Source organism: Sinohyriopsis cumingii, chromosome 2, assembly GCF_028554795.1.
Source record: "Sinohyriopsis cumingii isolate HCF-2022 chromosome 2, ASM2855479v2, whole genome shotgun sequence".
NCBI classification, from domain to species: Eukaryota; Metazoa; Mollusca; class Bivalvia; order Unionida; family Unionidae; genus Sinohyriopsis; species Sinohyriopsis cumingii.
In genome coordinates, this window is record NC_142962.1 from 40,674,557 (window position 1) to 40,692,791 (window position 18,235).

An 18,235-nucleotide genomic window follows, 5' to 3' on the forward strand; every position below is an offset into this window, starting at 1 on the left:
CTTTTACTTCATCTCACTAGGAAATGAGTTTCTGAACAGTTGGTATTTACGACCGTGATGATATTACGATCGACAATTAAAAGGATTCAATTACCAAGCAAAGTAATCAGAGACAAACTTCTAGTGACTGATGTAGGAGTTAATTCTTCCTTTCAATCCCATTAATATGAAATGGGATATTAATAACAAGGAAACGTGCATGAAATGACCGAGATGTGTTGCAAATGTAAAAATGTGATTGCCACAGTTTGATCATTAGGACACGATTCATTGTTCAGTGTTGTATTCAAACATTAAATGGCATCCAGGAATGTACAGCTAATTTATGACACAGTTTGAAGTTATGAGGAACAGAATTTATTACACTATTCAAATGGACACATTTAAGGAAGTTATCAATCTGGTTCGTAAAATTTCAAAATAATCCAGATCAAAATGGGTGTGAAATTTAATTTTTGCTTTGTGACATAAAAGCAGGTATAAAAATGGATTGCAACATCACCACAAACCTAACTATGATGAAGAATGACAAAAATGTATTGTATTATCCTGATGGAATAGTGTACAAAGCCTATGGTGGGTATGTCATAACCACTGGCTTTTTTATAGTATGCATCTCTCATGTAATAATTGCCACAATGATAATCTTCCTAAACAGCATTGTATGCCATGCTTTTCTCAAGTATCATCACAATTTGGACTTACCCGAATACTGTGTGATCAGCTTGTCTGTAGCGGACCTGGTTACAGGAGTCATTCTACTGTATCATGTAAGCAACATGTTGGGAAACTACCAGATTGTTGAAGAGTGTCTAGTCCGCCTGGGTCTGGGCCAATCGGTTGGCATCAGCTCTTTTTGGCACTTGTGCATTCTTGTACTTGACAGGTATATCAAGATAACAAGACCACTGCATCATCCTAATTGGCTGTCTAAAACAGCCATTATAACAATTAGCATAAGTATCTGGGTAGGATGTATAGGTTTTGGTCTTCTTCCACTACTGGGATGGACAACAATAAATATACATCAGGATGAATTTTGCTGGTTTTTTGAGGTTCTGCCAAAAGAATACCTGACAGTGTCCATGTCTCTGGCTGTTGGACCTATTCTTGCTATGATTTACATGTATGCAGTGATTTTCAAAGTTGCAAGACAGCAAGCCAAGGCCATTGGAAACAACATTGTAGCAAGGCATCAACATACATGCCAATCGCAGCAGAGACGGACAATACGGCCAGTGAAGATGGTGTTCATTATGGTAGGAGTGTCTGTTCTTTGCTTGATTCCAATGGGTAAGTCAGTCAGACAACAAACCTAACTTGATGAAGCCTCCAATACGCATATCAGCACACCTGAGGCATTTTCTTTTCAATGTCTTATATGGCATACATTCCCTATTTCTCAAGACATTTAAAGCAAAAATAAAAATAAGAATTTTTTGGTACATAATACTGCATAGAATTTAACAAAATACTAAATAAACGAGGTAAATTCTCAAATTTCCCTTTTAAAAAATCTTTATCAAGAAATTTTTCCTAAAATGATTCAGAGTAAAATTCTACTCTACATCAAAAACAGGCACACATCAGGACTCAATATAATGGCTTTCTGAAGGGAAAGTCCAAAGTCTAAAAGTCCCTGATCAAACTTCTGCATCTAAGATTTATAAGCTGATCTGTGTACAATCAAGCAATAGCAGTCAACTTTAGATCTTACTGATGACCTGTATAACCATAGCAAGACCATTCAATCTGTTCTGCAATTGGTGTTTGCCATGACTTTTATTAAATCCAGGGCTTTTTTACATTTGTTCCTGAGGTACCGTATATACTTGCATATAAGCCTGTTTGTGTATAGGCCGAACCCCAAACTGAATAGGTATAAAGACTAAAAAGTGCATGACCCACATATAAGCCGACCTACAACTCCAAGACATCTAAAGATGCGCGAGGTAAGTTCTAAATGTGTATATTTAGGCAAACTTATATTTAAAAAAATTACATGCATGCTTAATATCTCGAGGTTGGCGTGCATGATTATTAAAAAGAAATGGTATAAACTTGTTTGAAAAGTAATTTATTTTATTTTCTGTTTTCTTACTGTTTCTGCCTAATTTAGATTTGTGTCTAATTTGATCGAATGATGACAAGAATTTAGCAGTCGTGAGTTGCTGTAACACTACCTCTCCTTTTTGACTCGACTATTGCTTGTTTATGCATTATTAGATTGGACGTTTGATATCAGTGCACTGGAAATTACATTTTTACTTTGCTTTGAAATTGTAAATACCCAACTCATTAAAATGTAATCCCAGTATGACAACACAATGAATAAACAATACAGCTCAATGCTAATACCGTAAAAGCTGAGTGTAGTTTGCTTTTAATGTAAGCACCCTTACACCATGCCTGTTGACTTTCATGGCGGGAGGAAAAAAACACCCAATTTTTGGGTTCACTCCAGTGATGCATACCTCTCAATTTCATATTATTGTCCAATTTTTGCAGAGAACTGAAAACAAGAAAAGTCCTACATGTTTTGTTTTATCACCTGTGCATGATTGTTGTGACGAAATAATTACTTTACTATAAAGAATTCGCTTCTTCACTAAATAAAATATTTAATTTAAACATTATTCACACAAATCAATTATTTTTTACCTCTACAATATTACAAAAAATAAAAAACAGACCAGAACAAAAAGTAAACCACAACAATAAAATTGTCCACAATTAATTTCAATCCCATGAATGATCACTACGAATGCTTTAACTCCATATACTATAGCTCCATTCCCACGAAAGAAACTTAACGAGTGAACACCTGGCAGTTAAATACTATCCTTAAATTAAAAGAAGGAATGAAAATACATCCCATGCAGCAAATGTGTCCTCAAAAAACTAATTCAGAATACATGTTTTATAATAAACAATACTAAATGCTTTACGAGTTGACAAAAAGGGAACAAGACCAGATATACAAAGAGGGGGAAATAGTTGCCACATGTACGGTACCATGAGGCTGGCTATTTTGATACCTTTAGTTCAACAAAACTGGGAATCCTTTATTTGCCAATCAATTGCTGGTTCTTGCATAACATACAATAGTGTAGAACATGGGTTTCTTTGAATTAAGGTGGAGGGCCAATCGTTTTCACAAAATAGTTGCATGGATAAGGATTAACTTTTAATTAGCTGCATTGGCTTTCTTGCTTATTTATTTAAGACTAATCTTTAGCTATTGTGCAGTTTGACCACAGCTGACCAGAATATGAAAATAGGGCACATCCTGGGGGAAAATAGGGCACGTCACAGGGAGAAACAGCAAGTCTTTTTGCAAATTTCATGTATATTGGATCAATATGATCGATCAATACTGAGTGAAAACAAGGCTTTAAAAATGCCACGACAAACCTCCCGATTTTAGGTCCCAATCTCTTTTTTTTATTCAGTCTCCCTATTTGGCTTTTGAAAGGTTCATAGGTATGCCTTACACCCCGTTTTACAAAACTACAGTAATTGTGCTAATATTATGGAATAAAAGGCAATTACACATCAATGTACTGGTATAGTCAAAACTCCCTCTTATCACAAGCCAGTTTCAGGGATTTAATGATTAACTGGCCTGTACTGCTGTCGCAAAACAAAAGACAAATTCGCCGACTATCAACATAGAAGATGTCGAAACACAAACTTTCCATTGTGTGGAAAGTTATGATGTTTGTTCAGCTAAAACACAAAACTAAAATTGATTGATGTTGATCTAAGTTGATCTGTATGAGAATTTTAGCCTTTATTATTACCACTCTTCATGAACACGTAAATTATGATGGTTATGTGCCTTGTATAATTAAAAGTGCGTATCTTTTTTAGAATGTTACCTCAATTTGTAGGATCGCTTATATCATTGAAAATGAGTAACTCGTGAGCATGTGATTCAATGTAAATGAAACAGCTACTAAGGACTAGCTGAAATGTTATCTGGAAGAATGCAATTTGGTCGAAACAATGAATAAAGCAAAATCTGCATCTAATATGCTTGGGAATAAACAAGGATTTTAAGTGACATTATGCATGCTTTGCACTGTGTAAGTACTGTACATTATAATTCAGCATGGTCTCCCTGGTATGAAGTCTGTATTTACCTTTATTTAACTACATGTTGGAGAAATCAGAAAATATACACATGCAAAATAACAACAAAATCAATCATAGTATTTTATAGCAGTTTAATAATTGTTGGGTCACAAAAAGTTACACATTTTTACATGCTTATATCTTAGGACATGGAAAAATTTTTTGTTTTGTGTCACAAGATTTGCAGCCATTACAGTAGTCAACAAAAAGACCTAAAAACTGTCAAGTTTAGACATTGGCCCGTGGATAAGCCACCCCCCCCTTCTTCCAGGCCTTTAATTTTTCCTATATTATTTGGCATTACACGACTATATACGGTATTTAATATGTTGAAGGAAAGTTAGTTACTGGTCCCAATAAGCCCCAAACTTGATCTCCTCCACAACAGGAATAAGACAACAATAAAGACAGAGCTTTAGGTCATCATATGGTGTAGTCTTTAGGTCCAAGTACAAAACCTTGTATGTGCAGAAACCAAATTTAACGTCCATTAAGATGACCTATAGTGCTTCTCTGGCATCTGATAAGTGATAAGGGTTGGTTTGGTTCTTTTGAGGTTTACTTATTGGTGTTACATTTGCTTCTTGTCAGAACTGTGGGAAGTTGCCAGTTTCCCAAATGCTATTTAAAATGTGTCATTGTATTAAACGCTGTATCAGAAAAGTTTTCCAAAAGTTGATAGTGAATATCTGCTGAAGTGCAAAACCCTTTAATAATAAACACCAACCACATCTAGATAGATAGTGAATATCTGCTGAAAATGTTTCCTTAAAGTCCTTCAAACAGTTTAAGAGGAAAGAATTAAAACGACTATCTGAATTTTCTTAATAGTTATTTTCTGACAATGTTCCAAGAAATGTTCCCCAAAATGGATTAGAGGAAAAAATAAAACTCTGTTGCACACCTACAACAGCCACATACCAAGCCTAAATAATTTCCATAAAAACCTCCAAACAGTGTAAGAGAATGTATCATGCCAAATTAAACCCATAATGAACATCTACAAGAACCACATATCCAGCCCAAATAATTTTCATAAAAACCTCCAAACAGTGTAGGAGAATGTATCATGCCAAATTACACCCATAATGAACATCTACACGAACCACATATCCAGCCCAAATAATTTTCATAAAAACCTCCAAACAGTGTAGGAGAATGTATCATGTCAAATTACACCCATAATGAACATCTACAAGAACCACATATCCAGCCCGAATAATTTTCATAAAAACCTCCAAACAGTGTAGGAGAATGTATCATGTCAAATTACACCCATAATGAACATCTACAAGAACCACATATCCAGCCCGAATAATTTTCATAAAAACCTCCAAACAGTGTAGGAGAATGTATCATGCCAAATTACACCCATAATGAACATCTACACGAACCACATATCCAGCCCAAATAATTTCCATAAAATCCTCCAAACAGTGTAGGAGAAGGTAATATACCAAATTAAACCCTTACTTAACATCTACACGAATCACATATCCAGCCTAAAAAGACTTAATAAAATCCTCCAATCAGTACATGAGGAAAAGCAATGGCAAACTAAATTCTCAAAATACCCCTTTTGACAATTTTTCCAGATATTTCCCCAAAAATGGGCCATAGTAAAAAGGGAAAATGTTATTGAACATGTCCAGAAACCACATATCTAGCCTACAAAACTTCAATATAATTATCCAACACATGTGGGAGAAAAAGTGATGACAAACTGGCTTCCTAAAATACCCCTCTGTTGACAAATTTTCAAAAAAATATTTTCCCAATATGGACCAGAAAAAAAGTGAAACTACAGTATGTATCAACATCAATATAGACTTCAAAGTTTCCATAAAATTCTCCAACCAGTGTAGGAAGAGAGAAATGATGGGCTGAATTTCCAAAATAGAGCTATTTTTTTCAAAATTTTTCAAGAAACTGTAACCAAGATTTGCTAGATGAAAGAAGTAAAACATTATTCTACATCTGCATAGTCATATATCCTGTTAAACAAAATTTTAATACAGCCATCCAACTGGGGCCTTGGGTGGGCAAGTGATCTAAAGCACTCATCATTACTGCTAACTGCCAGCTCAGTCCACTGTCCACGTGGGTTTGAGTCTCAGACATGACCAATGTGAGAAAGCTTGCCAGAAGTTTCTCATAGTTTGGTGGTTCTAACCAAGGTTTTTCCAAGGTTCCTCCTCCATCAGTCATAAAGGCCGGCATGTATAGCCTATAAAATGGAGTTAAACCTCAACAACAATCCTCCAACCAGTGTACAAAGAGGAACAAAACAGAGCTAAATTCCACAAATACTGCTTGTCAAGAAATTTGCCCAAATATAGGCTAGGGAAAAAGACAGAACCTTACTACACATCAACATCAACCATACCAGCTGACAAAGCTCAATGGGGCCCCGAGTGCCATCTCACCTCTGTCTGCGTGGGATCGAGTCTCTGATTCGACCAATGTGGGTATGTGAGAAAGCTTGCCAGTAGCTACTCGTGGGTTGGTGGTTCTTTCCGGGGTTTTCCTGGGTTCTTCCTCCACCATTAATACGGGCCACCATGTATAGCCTATAGTGTGCTGGAAAATGGCGTTAAACAACAACAACAACAACAACAACAAAGTTCAATATAATCCTGCAACAGATATGGACAAAGAAATGTCTAAATTTCACATTTATTTATAATTTGCAAAGAAATTTCCCCAAAATGGGCCAGAGGAAAAATAAAACTGCACCAACCACATATCTAGTCTACAAGGTTTCATTCAAATCCCCCTATCAGTTAGGGAGGAGAAATAATCAAAGCATGGACAGATGAACAACACTGATTCCACAATTAAAGTACACCTGCAATCAACATTAATTCCACAATTATAAAGTACACCTGCAATCAACACTGATACCATGATTAAAGTCCATCCGCAACCAACACTTCTACCATGACTAAAGTTTATCTGCAACCAACACTGATACAACAATTAAAGTTCCTCTACAACCAACAATGACACCACAATTCAAGTTCATCTGCAACCAACACTGATATCATGACTAAAATTCTGCAACCAACACTGATATCATGACTAAAATTCTGCAACCAATACTGATACCACAATTAAAGTTCATGCAACTTAACAGCAATCAAACTTTTACAAAAGATCAGTAGCGAGGGTTGGAGAGCACTACTATAGCTTGTCAATATGTGTATGTGCTGTGGAAAATACCCTCCATTTTTGATGTAGCCTACTGGACACATGGTACTACCAGTAATTGTATGGAAAAATGTGAACCAGTCTGGAAATGGGTGAACATAAAATAGAGTATATATGGGTTAGGCTGACCAGGATTTGTTAATACACTGTAATGTAAGTTATGTTGTAGGAAAAAGAATCTTTTGAGAGCTTATCCTAGTTGTAAGTGAAAAAAATAGAGACATTGTTTTATTGATGGAATTTCAGTCCTCTTAACAGCCTTGAGTTTGGAACACTCATTATTAAAATTAGCACCTGACTCTTTATTGCGGAATTCAAAGCACGTGTTTCAAACACATGCAAGTCCAGAAAATGCCGTGGCTCATATCCTTTTCTCTACACAGAACCTCACATCTAGGTTTCATATATACTGATAGTGATAAATATAGGTTTGATCATGTGCACTCAGAAATTTTAAGTTACTGAATTTTTAATATCATGGTGCTTGCATAGGTTTACTATGGGAACTGAATTACTATTTTGAGTCCTACTCCAAAAGACTCCATATTTTTAACCTGACCAATTTCATCAGACCATACTAATGCTACCTAATTTGTGTACTGTACAAGTTTACCTCCCTTGGTATGTATTTTACTATACAGTCCATAGGTGAATGAGCACTGGTATGAGTTTAAATTGATTGTAAAGAAATAGTTTTCAATGAATTCGTATAAAATTGTATATTAATATAAAATTTTAGTAACTGGTAAAAAAAAAATTAATCATAACTATTATCATAAAATAAAAAATAAAAAATTCATGTTTTTACAATGTATCTTTAACAAAATACCTATTGTGGAAAGGCAACGCCTTGACAGAAAGGGCCAAATGGATATACCAATCTACTCATAACACTTGCAATTCTGCCAGTCCATTTTTACGTGGTCAGTTCTAAATTATTCCAATCCTGAGTACTGTCACTTCCATAAGTTTATTGAGGCTCCTGTTTTGGACCTGACTTCTTTTTGAGGGGGATAGGGTGAATTGGTCAGTTCCAAAAGTGCCCATGCACCTACGCCCACTCTTCCTGACCTTGTAGGGCACCTATCAAGCCATAAAGTGGGATAGTGCCCACCAATAATTCCTGAATCCTTCTCTCCCACCCCAAGCCCAGATATTTTCTGGATAATATTAAAAATTGAGTATTTTAATGCTGGCTGTATAAGTGGACCATGTAATGGGACTTGTCAATCTTTACTTCAATTTTTTACAAACTTTTGTATAAATAATACAGGACTCACAAGTTAAATCAGATGGGATTATGATATTTAAATAATAAGAGTCCATTTGGAAATATTTACTTTTTGAAATTACAATTCAGGTTTTTCATTTATTTTAAGCATCATTTGCTCATAAAATTTGCTTATAAGCATTATTTGCTGAACAACAGTAGCTATGGAAGACATCTGCTTACTAAGCAACAATATAGAAGAGTTTAATTTATCTTGAAGGTCACCTTTATTATGCAATTACCTGCTTTAAACAGACACTTGTTTAATATGCATAACATATTTTAGACACAAACCTTTATTAATAGTCCAATTTTGCATTTCCCAGAGGTGATTGCCTTGGGCATGTTTTATTGTATATAGCCAATATTATATTTCAATATTTAATTTTTTTCTCAGCCATTGTTTACATTCTGCACATCAGCGATACACCTGAAGGCATGACAAGAGAACAGAAAGGAAAACTGATGACCTACGCTAGTGGTGTTGTGTTTCTAAACAGTCTCATCAATCCCATCATCTATGCCATAAAGATTCCCATGGTCAAGAGACAGTTCTACAGGGTTTGCTGTTGGTTCAAGCAAAGAAGAGGTCTGAGGCCTAATGTCATTGAAATTCAACTGACAGAATCTGCTCAGAGCAGCGGATGAGTGCTTTCCAAAGTCTAGAACAGAAAACCTTAAATTTGTCAGCAAAGTCGATCACTCTGTAACAGGATATCCTTCATGTGCTGATGGTCATTCAGTAAGAGACTTTACAAAGAGCATTGCTGCAGAATGGCAAAGACAACATCATATACAAACTCACAGTGATGACCACAGACAGCATGTATAATCAGAGGGTAGATCACTCTTGACAGGACAATTTTCATTAATAAAGCAGAGACTTTTCTTGGCCCTTTTTGGGTGACCCAAAATTCTAAATGACACAAGTGGTCATTTAATTGACACCAATTTTCAAACGATTGAAAACATAACAGAAGATTCAACAGAGAAAACAATTGTTTTATAAACATCCAAATGCATTCTTTTATTTGAAAATTCTCGTTTAATTTTAATTCCCTGAAAATCTGTCTATTTTCAAGCATCCAAGTCCCTGCTGCAGGAGGAAAGGCCCTCCCTAATAGATGAATCATTAATTCAATGATTAGACAATATGTAGAGAGAGCTATTCCATGCCACCAGGCTCATCTTACAAAGGATCTGAATTCGTGTCACTGCAACATTTTCAAAGTTATACTGTGTTGAGTCATGTAGAGTGCCTTAGTTTTCAGAAAGCCTTGTACAGGCTGATGGTTATTCATTTATAAGACAAAGCCATACAGACTAATTCTAGTTAGTACTCAGACAGCCTTTAACAGACAGATGGTTATTCAGTCATAAGACACAGCCATACAGACTGCAGTGTTTCCCTTTACCCTCCTTTGCACTTTGGAGACCCCCAAATTTTTAATTTGACCCCCAGTTTTGATACCAAAGTTTGTTTTTAACTCAGTCTGACCCCCAGTTTTGACACCAATGTGATTTTTGACTCTCAGTCTTGCACCCCTAGGGGATTCACTGAGACTAATTTTAGTTAGTACTCAGAAAGCCTCTTTACAGACAGATGGTTATTCATTCATAAGAGACAGCCATACAGACTAATTCTAGTTAGTACTCAAAAAGCCTTTTATAGGCTGATGAGTATTCATTCATAAGACACAGGTATATAGATTAACGCCTGAAATGACCTTAACCTTAATGCCACTAATTAAGAAAGATGTCCTTACTTGGCTTAGGAAGTTCAATGACATGAACCAGACATTGTAGACTAACGATTGTCCTGAATAAGTGAAAGCATTCATGCTTTAGGGATAGCCTTTGAGGTCTGATGCTTCTAATTTTAAATCAGAAACACAGGCAGCCTTTGAAGACTGATGGCTATTCATTTATGAGAGATAGGCTTTATAGTCTGATGGCTATTCATTCATTAGATACAACCTTTGTAGACTGATGGCTACTCATTCATGAGAGACAGACTTTGTAGGCTGATGGCTATTCATTTGTTAGAGACAGCCTTTGTAGACTGATGGATATTCATTCATGAGAGATGGCCTTTGTAGCCTGCTGGTTCATCAGAGATGGCCTTTGCAGACTGATGGTTGTTCATTTATCAAGAGACAGCCATTTTAGACTGATAGCATCCATTCAGCAGGGACAGCCTTTGTTGATTCATGGTTATTTATTCACCTGAGACAGCTGTTATGTATATCTACATGTTTTTTAACTCCTAGTACACGATTTTATCAAATTATTATAATTCCTATTCATTGCTGTAAAGTGTACAAAATATCTTTAGTTAAGTTTGGCCTATGTGACTTGAGTCTGTTGTTGCATAAGATCTATATATAGATGCTTATGTACCTGTTGACAATTATTAATAATAATTAATAAGGCTTAAATGGTGCCAATGGCATAGTTTCTCAGTGACTGATGGGATATATTTGTTTCAAGAATAATTCTGTAGCTGTGAGGTCAAATGAATGTGCTTAATTCAAAGCAAAATCAATAGTGTATGCTGTTATGTGGGGTCTATTGCGAAGTAGTTGCAATATACGGTGTATATAAGGAGAAAATTAAGCAATCAGATTGATTCTGATTCTTGGAGTCATTCACACTTATTGTATTTCTGTTGTAAGTCTGCAGATGTGTTTATGTTGTGCTTAGATATTATTCAAGTGGGAAAACATTTGTTTGGACTGCTCAGTGGAAACAGAAAGTGTTCATTATCTGGACTATAATATTATTCTGGAACTATTATAAATTATTTGAAGGAATTCTGGACAATGCCATCTTGACAATGTCACAGTTCTTGGAGGACCAGTACATTTAGGGCACTGAAATTTATAAGGAACTTTTCATTCACTGAGGACTTTCATAGACCTTTATAAGGACTAATTTGGATTCACTTCATAATACTGTTAAGTTCCTCTCAAAATTTTCATTTTTAACTTTGATAATTAAATTGTTTCTTAATTTCTATAAAACTTAAAGATTTTGCTTCTTTTCTGTTGCTCAAGTTTTTAACCATTGAGTTGAACACTGCCTTTCTATACTTATGGTAGCTCATTGATCAACAACAGTCTTGGTGCATTAATGTTAATTATTAGTTTGACTGAGACAGCCATATTATTCCATTATTTTCATTCCTTTGAGACAATCTGTATAGAATGATTGTCCTTCATTCATTAGAGACAATCTGTATAGAATGACGGTCCTTCATTCCTTTGAGACAATCTGTATAGAATGATGGTCTTTCATTCCTTAGAGACAATCTATAGAATGATGGTCCTTCATTCATTAGAGACAATCTGTATAGAATGATGGTCCTTCATTCCTTTGAGACAATCTGTATAGAATGATGGTCTTTCATTCCTTAGAGACAATCTATAGAATGATGGTATAGAACGATGGTCCTTCATTCATTAGAGACAATCTGTATAGAATGATGGTCCTTCATTCCTTAGAGACAATCTGTATAGAATGATGGTCCTTCATTCCTTAGAGACAATCTGTATAGAATGATGGTCCTTAATTCATTAGAGACAATCTGTATATAATGATGGTCCTTCGTTCCTTAAAGACAATCAGTATAGAATGATAGTCCTTAATTCATTAGAGATAATCTGTACAGAATAATGGTTCTTCATTTGTTATAGATAATATGTATAGAATGATGGTCCTTCATTCCTTAGAGACAATCTATAGAATGATGGTCCTTCATTCCTTAGAGACAATCTGTATAGAATGATGGTCCTTCATTCCTTAGAGACAATCTGTATAGAATGATGGTCCTTAATTACAGAGATAATATGTATAGAATGATGGTCCTTCATTCCTTAGAGACAATCTGTATAGAATGATGGTCCTTAATTACAGTGATAACGTATATAGAATGATGGTCCTTCATTCCTTAGAGACAACTGTATAGAATGATGGTCCTTAATTACAGAGATAATGTGTATAGAATGACGGTCCTTAATTCATTAGAGACAATCTATATAGAATGATGGTCTTTCATTCCTCAGAGACAATCTATAGAATGATGGTATAGAATGATGGTCCTTCATTCCTTAGAGACAATCTGTATAGAATGATAGTCCTTATTCCTTAGAGACAATTTGTATAGAATGATGGTCCTTAATTCATTAGAGACAATCATTGTATACTGACAATTAAAATTCTACAGTGATAGATTTGTAAGATGAAAGTCATTCATTCATATAAATTATGAATTATTTATTTACATGGAGAAAGACTTTGCCAACTAATGCTACATGAATCATTTGTTTGAGACAGCCTTCACATAGTAATGGTTGCAAAGCAATTCATCAGAAGCAGTCATTGCATATTCACCAGAAACAACATTTGTAAAGTGATGTCCAGTCATTCATCAGAGATAGCCTTTGTCCACTGGTTTTGTCCTATTCATTAAAGCCAGTCATATATATTTATTCATCTTAAAATGTCTAATCCCCAACTAACTGTTGTTCATTCATCAGAAGCCGTCTTTGCATACTGATAATTGTCAATTAATGAGAAACAGCCTTTGTAAAGTGCTGGTTATTCCTACATGCAAGATATCTTTCATAGGCCATAGTTCTAACATACTATGTAAAATTGTTGGTAGCCTGATGATTGATAATTTAATAGCAACAGCCCATGAGAATCATGTATGTTGACAGATGGCAACTGATTCACCAGGGGCAGTTTTGCAGACTAGTGGTCAACAAATAAATGTTAAACCTTTGCAGACTAATAGTTGTTCATAAACCTGGATCATCATTCTTTCTCTTTTTAAAGAAAAAGAGACAATCCAACAAGCTTTTAGTGGAATTACATTTTTTGACTTTTTTGTATCTTCACACAATTAAAGGAGAAGCCATATTAGACAATACTGTAAGTTACTACTGCAGACAGGAATATGTGTCTGCTATGTCAAGAAAGAGAGAGAAATTGAATCATGGATATAATTTCAACAGAACTTTACAATAAATGTCATTTTATGAAGTCTTATTTGTATATTTATGTCTAGTTACAAATAATTCCAATAAAACCTTGCAGTAATATGTCATTTTATGAAGTCTTGTACATTTATGTCTAATTACATATAATTCCAATAGAACTTTCCAAAAATATGTAATTTTATGAAATCCTATTTGTACGTATGTATTTAGGTCTAATTACATATACTTACAACAGAACCTTGCAATATGTCATTATATGAAGTCCTGATTGTATTTATTTAGGTCTAATTGCTTATAATTGACCTTACGCTAGAAGGTAGATCGCTCCGCCTACTGAACACGTGACTTGACAACCTCTTAACCTCCGACAAACATTCTGTGAAAATGGCAGGCATGATAACATTAAAAGACATACCAGACAATATTGGTGAGAAATATTTGTCATATGAAACAACATTGAGACAGAGACAGAAAGCGAGCGCATTTATCCATCGCTTGCACTTCACTAAGTTACGTCGGTATGCAGAGATCTCGCCCCATGGAGAACTCGCCCCCACGTATCTGGAGAAGTTGCCCCAGAGTGGTTGGAGAAGTCATCCCAAATTGGTTGGAGAAGTCATCCCAAAACTTGTCACCCAAATAACCATTTTATAACAGAATTAAGTCATCCTTTACGTGATTTATATATATATATTTATATATATATGCGATCACAAAAGAGATATTAACTAAATTAAAGCAATATCATAGTGATATTTATAAGGACGAAATTAAGTCTGTATATAATCTAATGAATGACGACAGTATAGTGATTAAAAAGGATGATAAGTCAAAGACTATTATTATTGTGAATCAAGATGATTATGTTAAAGAAGTTGAGCATCAATTAGAAATTAAATTAAAAATGTCAACATACATTATTGAGATCGCTAAAAATAATAATTCCATATGTGAGGAATTTGATACTTTCCCTCTTAACATACGTACACCTCAAAAATAATAATTCCATATATGAGGAATTTGATACTTTCCCTCTTAACATACGTACACCTCAATTCTACATATTACCCAAAACTCATATAAATCCTGACCATAATTTACCTTTAAATTTTCCAGGACGACCCATTATATCAGGTTGTAATTCATATACTGAAAACCTATCCAAATTTATTGATAGTGTTTTACAACCTTTAATGAAATCACTTCCTTCATACATTAAAGACACAACTACTTTCATTAAAAAGTCGAAGTCTATTCCACATCTATCTGATAATTTCAATCCTGGTATCATTAGATGTAACATCACTATATACCAACATTCCGCATGCAGATGGTATTGAAGCGTGCAAATATTTTCTTGATAACAATCCTAATAATAGTACACTATCTAGCGAAGATATTTGTAAAATAATAAAAACTTATCTTGTAAAATAATTATTTTCAATTTAATAATACGAATTACATACAGATAATGGGTATTAATATGGCTCATATATACTCTTCCCTTTCATGGGTGAATTAGAAAAGGATTTTATTCAAAACGAAAAGTTTAATCCATCTCTTTGGTTCAGATTTTTAGATTACATATTTATGATCTGGAAGCATTCAAATGAAGAACTGAAAAAAATTATTGATATACAATAGCCGAGTCGATATCGACAGAAGCAGCTTGTCGGAGGAAAATGGCGGACGTAAACAGTGCCTGGTGGTGTGTATAATAGCGCTCGCTGATTGGTCAATCGAGCAGAATGATTGACAACTGGCGATAGGTCAATTCCAACAGAATCTTGCATTAATATGTCACTGTATGAGGTCATATTTGTATGCATTTCGGCCTAATTACATATACAGTTAATCCAATAGAACCTTGCAATAATGTCATTTTATGAGGTCCTATCTGTGTGATGTCATTTTATGAGGTCCTCTTTGTATGCATTTAGGTCTAATTACATATCATTCCAATAGAATCTTGTAATAGTGTCATTTTATGAGGTCCTTTTTGTATGCATTTAGGTCTAATTACATATCATTCCAATAGAATCTTGTAATAATGTCATTTTATGAGGTCCTCTTTGTATGCATTTAGGTCTAATTACATATCATTTCAATAGATTATCTTGCAATAATGTCATTTTATGAGGTCCTCTTTGTATGCATTTAGGTCTAATTACATATCATTTCAATAGATTATCTTGCAATAATGTCATTTTATGAGGCACTCTTTGTATGCATTTAGGTCTAATTGCATATTATTCCAATAGAACCTTGCAATAATGTCATTTTATGAGGTCCTCTTTGTATGCATTTAGGTCTAATTGCATATTATTCCAATAAAATCTTGCAATAATGTCATTTTATGAGGTCCGCTTTGTATGAATGTAGGTCTAATTACATATTATTCCAATAAAATCTTGTAATAATGTCATTTTATAAGGTCCTCTTTGTATGCATTTAGGTCTAATTACATATCATTCCGCTAGAATCTTGTAATAATGTCATTTTATGAGGTCCTCTTTGTATGCATTTAGGTCTAATTGCATATTATTCCAGAAATATGCTTGCCACATTTAATTTGCTTACCTTAAGTGGCTTTCACTCAATCATGCTAACAAGGTCTTTGTCCCAAAAATGTTTCACAATGGTTGAAATATTGTAAATATTTAATGCCCTGAATATCTAATGAGGTCTTCTACACATAAAAATATAAATAAACCTATAACATTTAATTTGTCTACCTCCTGTTTTTCTTACTTCATCATGCAAGAGTTTTGTGAAAAAGATTTTTTTTAAGTCCAAAAAGTTAAGAAAATATGTAAAAAAAATTGAAAAGGTGTTTTATTGGCATGAAAATCTAATCAAGTCATCTACATATTTATATGAATAAAGTAACCAAATCTTTTTTGAATATGTTGAGTTTTTTTTGTTCCATACTGCTAAGATGGCTTCCAAGACAGACAGGACCAGATCAAGACTGGACAGACAGCATGCAATTTTGGCATAAAAATGTTATAACTTCCAAATCTGTGTCTTTTTTATAGCTCTTTAGATGATTGATGTCTTTCCACAACATAAATAACCCAGATTAAGTGAGAAGAAACCAATCAAGTATCATGTTTTGTCTTCTTCATATGATGTCAACAACAGACAATATCCTGTAGATGAAACCTTGCATTCCTGAGTAATCATGGAAAGATATTTCTGGGAAAGAATTCCTTGCAATTTCCTGTCATATCTATAATTTGTAAGCCTAAATTGAACACTCCAAAAATATTAAGTCTGCATCAACTGACTTTATCGGAATTATCTGACTGATGAAAGCAATTATAATAGAATCCCTCAGTACATTACAAAATGCAGCATCAAACACGATTCCAAATCAACAACCCTTTTTAATGCTACTCTGAGAAAAAAGCAGAGGTATCCTATCCAACAACAATATATAATAAGTGTTTTGAAGCCTTCCGTCAAAATTTGGGCTCAGTGGCCACATTTATTCCACTGACAAAATTATTCAATCAAAGTGAAGCCAGGAAAATTAAACCATATAAAGATCACCATGACCTCATTCATACAGATATATTCAGTGTAAACAATGGACCTAGTCACCACGACCTCATTCATACAGATGTATTCAGTGTAAACAATGGACCTAGTCACCATGACCTCATTCATACAGATGTATTCAGTGTAAACAATGGACCTAGTCACCATGACCTCATTCATACAGATATATTCAGTGTAAACAATGGACCTAGTCACCATGACCTCATTCATACAGATGTATTCAGTGTAAACAATGGACCTAGTCACCATGACCTCATTCATACAGATATATTCAGTGTAAACAATGGACCTAGTCACCATGACCTCATTCATACAGATGTATTCAGTGTAAACAATGGACCTAGTCACCATGACCTCATTCATACAGATGTATTCAGTGTAAACAATGGACCTAGTCACCATGACCTCATTCATACAGATGTATTCAGTGTAAACAATGGACCTAGTCACCATGACCTCATTCATACAGATGTATTCAGTGTAAACGATGGACCTAGTCACCATGACCTCATTCATACAGATGTATTCAGTGTAAACGATGGACCTAGTCACCATGACCTCATTCATACAGATGTATTCAGTGTAAACGATGGACCTAGTCACCATGACCTCATTCATACAGATGTATTCAGTGTAAACGATGGACCTAGTCACCATGACCTCATTCATACAGATGTATTCAGTGTAAACAATGGACCTAGTCACCATGACCTCATTCATACAGATGTATTCAGTGTAAACAATGGACCTAGTCACCATGACCTCATTCATACAGATGTATTCAGTGTAAACAATGGACCTAGTCACCATGACCTCATTCATACAGATGTATTCAGTGTAAACAATGGACCTAGTCACCATGACCTCATTCATACAGATGTATTCAGTGTAAACAATGGACCTAGTCACCATGACCTCATTCATACAGATGTATTCAGTGTAAACAATGGACCTAGCATGAGTCCCCTGAAGGGACTGATACTCTACTGCCTGAAAAGAATTTCCAGGAATTCAAGATAGAACATTTTTTTTTTTTTTTTTTTACTGTGGA

At 34.6% G+C, this 18,235-nt stretch overlaps 2 protein-coding genes across 2 annotated transcripts in view; one reads left to right on the forward strand and one right to left on the reverse strand.

The window, feature by feature from the left end:
• LOC149804702 (dynein axonemal heavy chain 6-like) overlaps positions 1-18,235 on the reverse strand; it is a 393,112-nt gene that overhangs the window by 120,667 nt on the left and 254,210 nt on the right. The gene's annotated exons all lie outside the window — the stretch shown is intronic.
• On the forward strand, positions 639-9,265 carry LOC149804704 (adenosine receptor A2a-like). The gene is made up of 2 exons (XM_089951245.1): positions 639-1,293; positions 9,015-9,265. Exons 1-2 carry the CDS (start codon positions 639-641, stop codon positions 9,263-9,265), a joined length of 906 nt encoding a protein of 301 aa, XP_089807371.1.

Coding starts and splice junctions, on each gene's coding strand:
- LOC149804704 (XM_089951245.1), top strand. CDS start 639: ATGATAATCTTCCTAAACAGCATTGTATGCCATGCTTTTCTCAAGTAT. Junction 1,294..9,014: donor TCTTTGCTTGATTCCAATGG/GTAAGTCAGTCA, acceptor TTTTTTTCTCAG/CCATTGTTTACATTCTGCAC.